Below are 11,596 nucleotides of genomic sequence, written 5' to 3'. Positions count from 1 at the left end.
GCAGCTTCAATTTTGAAGACATCCTGAAATCTCACATTTTATTGGACCACTGGTTGAGCTCGTCTGTCACAAGAACATACATCAGTATCTGTAATTAACACTGCTTTGTTTTAAAATGATGAATTCACTGCACAAGAAGTGTTGTCAATATGGGTAGACATCTGCTGTAGAGAGGAAATTTCACCACCTCTGGTTTTGAGCAGAGAAACAAAGGAACACTGAGGAAGCATCTCGTTGTGGTGTTCAGCCAGAAGGTCCAAGACAGATGATAAGATGCGACTTAATCTTCAAGACAAAGTTCAATTTAACTGATTCCATTCAAAACTACACTGACGTTATTGCCACTGTAGGCACTACAGACTGATCGAAAGCCTTCTTTTTAACCTGGAACTTAATGAAAGGGAGAATTATAAACCTGGAGAAAGACTTTCTGGATGACTACTATTCATTATTGATTATTTAACCAGTGCACCATTACTCAGAGCTCATCAATACAGGCTCAGTCTGACCCAAAAAACAACAACAAAAAAAACAAAAGCATAACAAGTAAATAAATACATGTCACAGACATTCATGAACAAATACAACAAATCATGAACAGAAAAGATTTTCTTTTAAAACAAATGTGTTATAACACAGGAGTGTGACCCCAGATGTTTAATGTCTGTCAAAATAAGGCTTTTCTATGTGTGAAACAGTAAACTCACGTCAGTTTTTGTATTGTTAATGAAGAACATTTTGTTTGCTCAAACTAATGTCAGTGCAGTCATTACCCAAGTATTTATTAAGGTTGGTAAGACTAACAGCTACAATTAATTTTTTTTTTAACCCATTTTTTGTTTTTAAGTGCACCACACACTGACGGTGTCATTTTACACCCGACTGACTGCAGAACAACTTCAGCTTAACCTTTAAGTAAAACACAGCTTGTGTGTTGCTCTCAAATGCTGGGTGATATCCATGCCCCGTGTTTGAAACATGTTTTATAATGAGGCAGTCAAAAAAGAACAATCTGCAGCCAAAATGATAATCACTATCTTTGGTGGTTTTGCCATTGTCCACTTAACTTGTCGCACCTTAAAATTATACAACAAATCTTGATTTTTTAAAATTTTACTTCTACAGAGGGAGACAGAAAATAATTGGCAAATTTGTGGTTGGCAATATTCTCAAAGAACTCAGAGGAGATGTTGCGAGGCCTACCAACTACTTGTTTTTATTGTGCCAAAAGTTTAACTCACAAAAAAAAAAAAAAAAGAAAAAAAGTTGAACACAACAACTAAATGGGTCTGTGTGTTGGGAGTTTAAAGATTCCTGTAAACACAGATTTTAGTCAGACTCGCTGCCACAAAAAAAAAAAAAAAAAAAAAAAAAGGTTAATAATCAATTAAGGCATCGACACAACCAGAGCTGTGCATTTCACCAGAGTAAAAAAAAAAGAAAAAAGAAAGTATATGTACACAGGTATAATTATAAGTGCTACTCCTTGTGTTCCACTGGCTAGATCTTAGGCAACGGGGAAAAAAAAAAAAACAAAAAACAAAAAAAAACAGAACTGGGACCACGACTGGCTTTTCTTGCTCCATGAAGTACAAGAGGGGTGTGTGCTAAGGCAAGGAGTTTTGACTTTGTCAGGTAACATCCTGAGGGAAAACTCTTGGCCCATGCCTAAGCAATTGGGGTGTAACAATTTACATAAAAGAAGGGAAATAAGGACACAAGAGGCTTGAGGATGACATTGAGGGAGGTGTCAGGGAGTCTCGCCATCGGGGCTGAAGTAGTACCTGACCGGAGGACCAGGGAGGTCCTCATCTCCATCTGCCTCTGGAGCAAATGACACAGTAAGGTCTACGTAGCGGCGGTCCACTGATGGCTTGATTAGTTTATGCATCCTGTGAAAAATCAGAGGCAAAGATAGACGAATAAATGCACTGTGAACATTTCAGCAAATTGAAAAAACAAAACAAAAAAACAACTTTGTAATGAGCACATGTACAGGCACACACCTGGAAGTTTAGACCAGGAAAACACTATGTAGGCAGTGTGAGGGAAGTGTGAGTGTCTCTGCTTTAATCTCTTGTTTAAGAGTATCCACCCTCCCGATTCTGATGTGCCCTTAAGCAACACATTCATTGCCTACTCCCTTCAAAAACACTATTATTATAAAAAGAAAGACAAAATAAGGAAAAGTTTGGAGGAAAACACATACGTCAATTTGAGCCTCTTGGAGTGTCCAGGCATCACAGGCACATAGAGCATCTTTACACCGTGGACGACCATAGTGGGTTCAATTCCATACTTTTCCTGTAAATAACAAAACAGCTCATTAACAAAGAAAATATTCTCTGCAACAACAAGAATCTGAGGAAGAATACAATAATCTAACAGCTGCAAATCACTGGATAATGGGAGTAAATGCTTCATACCCTGACAGCATTCATGAAGTCAGAGAGAGTGAAGTCCTCGTGGCCAAAGACAGTCCAGCAGTCCCAGATGGTGTAGTAGATGTTGTTCCTGGAAGAGATGCAATGGAGCTGTTACTACATGACATTATAATACTAACATGGTAAATGTAATTTCCCCATGGATGCTGTGATAGTGCAACAGTAAGTGGTCACTAAGAGTGCAGGACTTGAAAGTTTCAGTACACAGAATCCAAAAACAGCAACATCTTCTTACAGAACAGTCCACTGGAAGTCGGAGCTTCATAGCATCAGTTAAAAATCTGAGATCCCCTTATTTCACAAGAGGTCACTGCTGTAGATGGATCTGCATATTTGGCACAGACATTTACTCCGGATGCAACTCTCCGAACCCTTCTTCCAGGCATTAGCACCGCACTGTCTTATGACTCCGTGAGGCTGGATTTGCGTTTCCCACTGGGATCTTTCGCGTGTGAGGCGAACATGTTAACAACTAAACCATGGAGCCACAACTGAGCTCATCGTTGACTCAGGAGACACAAATGCCTTAGGAGGAGTTTCGGGAAGCGCATCCGGCATATTAAAATTTTTTTTAAAAAAGTGACATGAAACGTGTAGAGCAACGCACTGTGGCGACCTCTTGTGCTGCATCACAATGTCTGGATGAAATCGTAATTTGTAGAAAGTCCCATTATTCTGTGGAGGTGTGATAAAGCGTGAATATGATGAGTGTACCTGATGAGTGTCTGTTTGACTGCAGCAGGCTCGGTAAGAACGACTACAGGAATGGCCAAGTTAAAGAAGCAGTTTTTGTGTGATTCAAACCCGAAGCCTCCAACCACCTTGATCAACTCCAGCGCCACCTGAGTGCATCACATTAATACACAAGGTTACCATACCATTAAATCAACATTTTAAAAACATATCTGTACACCTTATTCTTCAATCAAAACATAACCTAATGGATGATGAGCACTATCTGCTGGATGCAATCCTTAAAAACCACATGAGTATCTCAAGGTCTGTGCTCACCAAACCAGCCACTGCAGCTGTTGCCGTGGCAATGGCGGGGATTATCTTCCCAGCAATGCGTTTGGTCTTAAGTCTGTCAGCTGGCTCAATGGAGTACATGATGGCTCTGAGAGAGGATGCTGATGCGACAAAGTCCATGTGACCGTTGCTGTCATCATCCTTTTCAAACTGAAGTGGACTCATCTGTAACCGTTCTGCACAATTTACAGGACACACTCCAATCGTTAATCACAAATGTAACACTCCAGCTTTCACGTTTTCAATTTGTCAGTCAGCTTGTGTCTCCTTCAGACGTAAAAAAAAAAAAAAAAGGAAAAGAAAAAGGATATGTTGAGTATTTGCATACCTGGTGTGACCCTGTCAGTAGCAATAGCCTGCTCCAAATGAGTGATGGCGTCCCTTTCCTCTTCACTGCTTAGAGGCATCTTTATCTGATCAGGCTTCTTTGCCGTCTCATCTGTTTCTATGCACTGGTAGGGACAGAGTCACATCAAAAAGATTAGGGTGGTTTGTTTTCTGGTTTTGTTTTTGTTTTGTTTTTTGGGGGGGGGGGGGGGGGACTTGTTTGAAAGTGTAAAGTTCAGATCAACAGAACAGCTTACTTTTTCTGAGGGCCTGTACTCTGGAATCTTGACATCTGCAAGAATCCTGGCAATAACCTCTTCAGAAAGATCCTGAAAAACACAATCGCACAGTCAGTAAGTCATTACGTATGTGTGTTTTTTAGAGCGATTAGATTTAAATGCTTGCCACCCACCCTTTCTGAATAAGGGATGTTATAAATCCCTGCGAAGAGCCGGGCAGTGCTCACAATGAAAGCAAAGTGCCTGATGGGAACAGAGGAGAGTTTAAAAGCCAATATCTGAGTATATTTGGCTTATCGGTTAGCAGAAGGGCATACTTACAAAGAGTCTTTCAAGTCAAATTCAAGAGGTGTTGGTGGTCTTTTTGGAGACTGCCAAAACAAACCTGAGGAATTGGGAGATTTTTCACTAAATACTTTAATTTTACGTGCCATTTATAAATTAGCTATACCCGTTAATTTGCTTGATAACTTGATTCTGGTTTCCATCTGATTATTTAACACTTACTTCCATCTTTTAACCTTGTGTCCAGGGGGAAAGAGTGCAGCAGCTGTAGGGCCTACATGAAAACAGCAGTAAAGTGAAAAAACTGAAAAGAAAAAAACAAACAAAGCATAATCGTAAACCACACAGCCCCTTTGATAGGAATGTGTATTTTCATTACCTTTCTCTTGAAATATTTCTCAAATTTCAGACGAGCAACAGCGACGCATTGTTCCCACTGAGTGGGCTGTCTGCTCAGCAGCTTTATGACCTGGAATGACCCTTCCAGACTTTCCCCTGCCTGCATCCTCTACACAGACAAACACACACAATCAAAGTTGTTTTTATTGATGCACTGCTGGGGTGATTTTCATCAGTGAAAACTGCACTTGTGCCTCACCTGCAGCACCACCTCAGCCGAGGAATGGGTCTGCCAGAACGAGTTGTACATGGAGGGCTTGTGGACAAAGGCACTCTCAAACTAGAAAGCCAAAAAATTTAAAAAATAAAATAAAAATTAGGAAGTACACTCAGACTTTCAAAACAATAATTTGCAGTGTGGAAAAAGAATACTGTTGGGTCTTTCAGCTGCCTGACCTTATCTCTGGCCCACTGGATGGTGTGCTCTATAACAGAAGGGAAAGACTTGAGAGTGCAGAATGGGATCTCCTCTTCTGGGGGGTCCCTCTGGGAGGCAGAAGAAAAGCGATTTTAGGTTAGTGATGGGACTGCACATGTCCAGCACAGAAAACCAATAACTTGAGCCTCTTCCACAGACTCACATGGCTATTGTAAGACTCTGTTAAGTTTGGCACAATGATTTCGGTGTGCCCTTTAGTTCCCATGGTGCCAGAGTCTAGGAGAGGCCTCTGATTGGATACACAGCGGCTGAAAATACATAAGTTACAAAAAAGAAAAACTTTTTTTAAATGACAACAAATACTTTATTAAACTGCAACTTCTAGATTCATGTCATGACAATGGTAATCATGAGGTCAGGGGTCACAATAATCACACATGGATTCTGCTTCACTTTGGTTCATTGAACATCGAATACTGAAGTGAAGCTGTGATCGTTACAATGTCTTCACCAACCTGTCCACATATCTCCGTGCCTCTACGTTGTCCAGCGCAGTGACCACTATGTTTAATGAAGAGTAGAATGAGTCATTGTAGATGTTCTCAGTAGCTGGACACACCTTGTTGAGGTGAGCTTCCACCTGTAGGTCTGGGTTTATATCACGAGTAGCCTCTGCTGCTGTGGTACTTTTGGGTTTCTAAAGCAGAGAGGAAACAGATGGCTTAAATGCAGCAATGCGCTGACCAAGCCCGAGCCTGGCCGGTGCAGAAATGCACGTCTATTCACCTGTATATGATGTGGCCTGAAGAGAAACTGCCTGTTGAGGTTAGACTTTTCTATGAGGTCTGGATCTGTGATGCACACCTGAGAAGTTAAATATGCAAATGAAATTCCAGTAAACTTTTCACAGTGAGGTAAAACTTAGATAAATGCATAAAGAATAAATACCCACCTCCCCTGAGCTCTTGGCCAATCCAATTCCAAGCAGGGCAAAGTTTTTCAGCATCTCACAGCCTATTGCTCCACAGCCAACCTATAAAATAATTTATTTTGGGGTAAACTAGCATAATTCAATAAAAACCTTAAACACATTGAGAACTTCTGAATCTTACCATAAAGACCCTTAGCTTGTGTAGTTGTAAACACAGTGAGTCACCAATGCAAGCTCGTAATCCATCATATCGATCACCCCTAGGGGAAAACTCCTCAGCAGAAAGAGGCTGAAGTGGCTTGACTACCTCAATAGCGTCAAGATAAAACTAAAAATGTGATAAAACAAAACTGGATAATAAAACATTTTCTTTCAGGGTTGGAAAACGGCTTACAGTGAGCTATAAAACCACAGCTTCAAATTTAGTGACCTACCCATTGCTGCAGGGGTGCAAACTTCCCTGTGATGGCCTTAAGAACTTCCTGACTGGCTAAACCTCCAACAGCTGCTGCTAATGGAGGGAGAGTACCCCTTGCTGTCCTTGAAAGGCAGCGTACTAGCTCAGTATTCACAGAAGCCTGAGAGGAAGGAGTCACAGAGGAGAGGAAAAGACAGTATAATGTTATCACACCAGTGTGCATGCAGTCATCTGTCAGACAATGAGTGCCTGCCTTTGCAGTGATGAAATGAGGAAAACAGTAAAGCTCACTTTGCTCTTGAGAGCTGCATTCACTTCCTCAGTCAGCTTTAGTAAAACCTCAGCATCCTGTAAACACCTGATGACATCAAAGAAAAGGCGCTCTTCAGTGCTTAGCAATCATATCGCACAGAGAAAGCAGAGCAGAACATTAGACTGGAGGGTAAAAAGTACTGATCTGATATGGAAATTTTACTTACCCAGTGTTAGGAAGTCTACTGTGCTGCTCCTGGAAGGTGTCCAGTGCCAACATGCCAGCATGGATTTGAAGTGGGGCCTGAGAAGCAGATTTAACACAGGACTGTGAAGAAATCAGCTTCTTAAACTCAAAGAAAAACAGGCATTTGTGAACTTGGCTAAGAAACACTGGGTCTACGTTAGTTTAACCTGTTTTGTAAACCTAGTTAAACATCAATGTGAAAGAAAGGGTATCTCTGCTCTGTACATGTGCATGTTTCTATTGTTTAAACGTGAAGGCAGTATGTTTAAGCATGTGGGATACTGTCAGGAGAACCAACTGTGTAGCAAGAGAGCCATGGGAAAGTTTTGATCAGTTTCTAACTCACACTGTTCTTAGCCATGTGAGTCACGAAGCTGCAATAAAATGATGTTTAAATGTCACACTATCCCCCTCTCTGTAGGATATAAGTTTCTACCTAGTTTCCTCTTACCTCTGGTTTACTGAAGTCCGGAGTCAGGACCCGAGGTTCACACAGCTGTCGCTCTAATGTTTCCTGAAATAAATATTGTGAGTTATTGTTAGCATACACACAAGTGATGGTCATTTAAACATATCTGCATGTTTTTAAATCATAACTGGACGACACTGTTAAATATGAAAACTAGTCTACTTACAAATCTGTACATTTTAGGGGTTTTCACCATGACAAAGAAACCTCCATGTGTGTATGGTTGTAGCTGAGATGTGTCTCCTATTCCAAAGCTGTGAGAAGAAAGGACTATAATCACACACACACACACACACACACACACACACACACACACACACTTAATTTATATGAACATACATATAGAAAACAAGTCACCAAACATGACATTGCCAGATATATTTTTGCATTTGCATCCAGCAAAATAAATAAAAACACCAGTTTGAGTTTGTACAAATAATAACAATAATCTTGGAGACGCCGCTGTTATGTATTACAGTAATAAAATTGTAACCATAGTACCTGAAACCTGCCGAGATGTGCCGTTGAGCTCCACCATGCCGCCGACCTCTCTGAAAACAACACTCTGCCCTGTCTGTAGGCCGTGGGGTTGGTTGTCCATGCAGGTTACCACCCCAGGATTATCCTAACAGTTTGCAGAAAAGTTCACCCAAAGTTCGCACATTTACTGATTAAGCAGACAGAAGATTAACAGGCAAACTTTACTGCAAATTGTATGTGTTGAATTTTTTGAAGAAAAGCTGGAACAATTTATTTACTTGTCATTTTTTATTTTTTGTGGGGTGTGGTCGGGAGGAATACCTGAGTGATACTTTGAATGAAAACCTCCTTGGGCTCCTCTCCTGTGGGATCGAACACCTCAAACTCTTCTCCAAAATCACAAAACACTCGTGCACAGATACCGTACACGTCACAGCTGATGAACTGAAGCAATACACACGCAACAGGTTTGGTTAATATTTACCCATCTGTGAGCTCTCGCAGTGCAACTGTAATGCATAAGCACAACAAGGAGAGCAGACTTACTCTGATAGGGGGTTGTTGTGAGTGGCAGAACTCATTTACTCTCTTCTGTAGGCTCAATCTGGCCTCAGTCAAAATCACACACTAGAGGAGGAAGCAGAGCAGACACTAAACATTACCTGGAGTCCATAGCAGACTATGCGGTAGAGAAGAAAAGCAGTCACTGAGTGAATGGGTTAAATGCAGAGAGGAATTTCCCCACGGGGATCAATAAAGTACACTTTCTTTCTTTCTTTCTTTCTTACGTACAAGCATTTTTATTTTAAATTGAATGCCAGTTGGTGGCCAAATGCATGATCGATATAAAAACGAGATCAACCCTTCACGACTTGCTGTGCCGTTATGAAATGCCGACCTTTAGGTTCAACATTCCTTCAGACCAGGGGAGAAACATAACTAGAACATCTGTAAGAGGCAGCTGTGAAGTGAATCACACTGCTGGGGTAGGTTCATGAGTTTTTATTGACATTCAGAAATGTTTCTCTATGATGAAATCTTTCTATTGGAAACTCTTGTTAAGCCACATTGGTCTTCAGGGAAGGGGCGGGTGTCTTCATACTTCCCTACACCTCATATTTTTAATCACTAGGGGGTTTCTGAGGGCGTGGGAGCAACCTACTAAAAAAATGTCTGTCCTACTAACCATGGGTTAGCTTACAACCCGGAGTCTGAAAGGTAATGACTTACCTGGTACCTTCTGAGAAAACTGAGATCAGTGTTGTCGTCAAGAGCAGAGGAAGACATGTCAACGTGGACATAAGGGTTCAACTCTGCAACGTGAGGGCACACTGCCTCCACCCTGTGGGAGAAACACAAGGGAGTGAGTAAACATGAGAGAGTATCTGAGTAAGGATGCACCAGTCTTAATGTTTATACCACATATCACTCTGATACCTACTCAGAGCTGTATCAGGTACGCACTGGTCAATCACAATTATATTCAGTTAAACTGAACTAAAATGTTATTCTTTATTTGGCACATTAGCACAACATGAAACTAACAAGAAAGGATCGTCACTTTGGTGGCTTTCACTCTTTGTGACCTAATTGTGATTTAACAGAAACCAAACAGTGGTCAGCTGAGCTGATGACAACAGCAGACAATGGTGCTGTCCCTGTCAGTGTCACTATTTCTGTATCGTTGCGTAAACTTTACAACTGCACAACTTGATTAGTGCAGTCCTTAATTATCTTGTGCAAGCAAGGAGGGTATGGTTAAACAGACATACACAGTAACAAAGGGGAGCAGCAATAGCTTAAATGTATCAATTCAATTTAAGCACAGACCAAGATGAAAGGAAACAAGTTCAAATTAATTAGGTTTTGATCTTGTTATTTTGTCATTTTAATAATAACTGTTTCACATAAAAAGAGAATGGTTTGCAATGTATTTATTCAGCAATATTATGAGCCCGCTCCTTTAAGGCATCTTCATGAGGAATGAATAAGCTACACTGGTGCATGCCTATTTAAGAGCGTAAAGAGAGTCCCGCCCGTGGGGTTCATTACCTCCTCCTCTGGCTCAAAACATCCTCTTTGCGGATGAAGAAGTTGGAGCCAAGATCCCAGGTCTCACACTGTTTTGTGTCATGAAGCGTGACTGCCTGTACACACAGAGGACAAACAGGACAATAGGTTCGAACAATTATGACTACAAGACCTTTGGACTTGCAAGATGCTGAGAATGACACATTGCTGTAATATTAAGAGAGCGCGCCTACCTTTACACCAGCCAGGACAATATTTTTTGCTGCAAAACCAAACCCAAAAGATTTAGAGTCATGTTAGAGTTCCTTGCATGGCTCATACAAACACCAAACCATTAAATATTGCCTACCTATCTCTACTCCCAGTCCTCCCATTCCACTGAGAAAGACTGAGGACTGGGCCATCTGGTGCATGGCACTGTCTCCAAGCACATATCGCTGGCGGCTAAAGAGTGAGAGAGAGATGAAGAGTCACTGTGAAGGAATGTGCTAGATGGACGAATGGAAACACCACGAACAATAACTGCGCTGGCTGTAATATAAACCATTAAAAAGGCAAATTATAAGGATGGTGAGGCTTGCCTGTAAAGAGAGTCGTCAATCTCCATCGAGTCTGTAGCCATGGTGGGAGGGGAAGGGGGGGAGAGCAAGTGCCTCACAGATAGAGATGCTTCCTGTTAAAAATATAAATAGAGTAATTAACCTTGTCTGATTGAGCTATATAGATTTAAAACCAACGCCCTGCTGTTAATGAGCCGCACAGCTAACTAACTGTTGATGCCAGTTAGCTGTAAGCAACGTGGTTGACCCCACCGAGCTGAGCTGACCTGAACTGAATTAACCAAGCGGCTTAAAAAAAAGCCCGACATTAAAGGGGTTAATACATGTGCCTTAGTAAAGCTAGATGACTTATGAAGTTGCTGAAGCTCAACGCTAGCGGCTACAGCTAGCTAATGCTGCTGCCCGGTGCCGGTTGCGGAGACACTTCTCATAAACTCATTAAAAGCGGTGACACAAACACGAGGCTACAAATAACTCCAGGGAGTAGACAAATGTTTAAGGAATAGTTGTTTCTATCAAGCAATATGTAAACACTGCTATAAATGTACTTAAAATTAGTCAGAATATCACACGCAGGTACCTGTCAGTAAGCCCCGCGAGCTGCAGCAAATGAATGGCTGTGACTGGTTAAAAAACTTGGAGTGTTTCCGGGTTAACGCACTCACGTGGCCAACGTCAACCAATCATTTCACGGAAACTTCTAGGACTATATTTGTGAATAAACGTTACTTATATTGTGTTGTTGATAAAATAACACACATTTATGATGATTTACTAGATTTCGGGTGACATTTTTCTAAAGAATAAAATTTCACCATTTTGTTTTCAAAGGTGTAATCTTGAGTTACCACCCATTTCTTTTTGCTTGCTTTTTAAAAAACCTAACACTGATCTATGACTCATTCAATAGCTAAAAAGGCACCAAATTCAAGGATCTATACGTAACAGACAACTTAGAAAAATACCAATTTTAAATGGAATCTTTAGACACTTTGTTACAAGCAGAACTCCCCCCTTCTCCCCCACAAAAACACAGGATTTATTTGCTGAAAACTTGGCATATCTGAACATGTTGTGCAGTGTGTCTTTAATAATATTGAAGAAAC

At 41.0% G+C, this 11,596-nt stretch overlaps 1 protein-coding gene across 1 annotated transcript; it reads right to left on the bottom strand.

Annotated features, from left to right (window-relative positions):
* Positions 1 to 5: 5 nt before the first annotated feature.
* Positions 6 to 11,149, bottom strand: uba6 (ubiquitin like modifier activating enzyme 6). The gene is made up of 32 exons (XM_084931275.1): positions 11,071 to 11,149; positions 10,512 to 10,603; positions 10,280 to 10,374; positions 10,164 to 10,192; positions 9,952 to 10,046; positions 9,130 to 9,241; positions 8,446 to 8,526; positions 8,221 to 8,343; positions 7,921 to 8,044; positions 7,586 to 7,689; positions 7,402 to 7,464; positions 6,931 to 7,007; positions 6,743 to 6,809; positions 6,468 to 6,611; positions 6,215 to 6,361; positions 6,055 to 6,135; positions 5,889 to 5,966; positions 5,618 to 5,799; positions 5,305 to 5,410; positions 5,120 to 5,209; positions 4,923 to 5,003; positions 4,704 to 4,832; positions 4,547 to 4,598; positions 4,361 to 4,424; positions 4,213 to 4,282; positions 4,058 to 4,129; positions 3,802 to 3,925; positions 3,456 to 3,649; positions 3,159 to 3,286; positions 2,427 to 2,514; positions 2,210 to 2,304; positions 6 to 1,892 (listed from the first exon to the last, which is right to left on the bottom strand). Exons 2-32 carry the CDS (start codon positions 10,550 to 10,552, stop codon positions 1,751 to 1,753), a joined length of 3,078 nt encoding a protein of 1,025 aa, XP_084787401.1. The 5' UTR covers positions 10,553 to 10,603; positions 11,071 to 11,149; the 3' UTR covers positions 6 to 1,750.
* Positions 11,150 to 11,596: the final 447 nt, after the last annotated feature.

Source organism: Perissodus microlepis, chromosome 6 (assembly GCF_051167445.1).
Source record: "Perissodus microlepis isolate ML-2025 ecotype Zambia chromosome 6, ASM5116744v1, whole genome shotgun sequence".
Lineage (NCBI taxonomy): Eukaryota > Metazoa > Chordata > Actinopteri > Cichliformes > Cichlidae > Perissodus > Perissodus microlepis.
This window is presented reverse-complemented; position numbering and strand designations above follow the sequence as displayed.

What these genes read in the sequence shown, in the direction of transcription:
- uba6 (XM_084931275.1), bottom strand. Translation starts at nt 10,552, where the DNA reads ATGGCTACAGACTCGATGGAGATTGACGACTCTCTTTACAG. An exon ending in AGTAGACTTCCTAACACTGG is followed by an intron (nt 6,810 to 6,930) that starts GTAAGTAAAATT and finishes TGATGTCATCAG; the next exon opens with GTGTTTACAGGATGCTGAGG. An exon ending in ACTTCATGAATGCTGTCAGG is followed by an intron (nt 2,305 to 2,426) that starts GTATGAAGCATT and finishes TGTTATTTACAG; the next exon opens with GAAAAGTATGGAATTGAACC.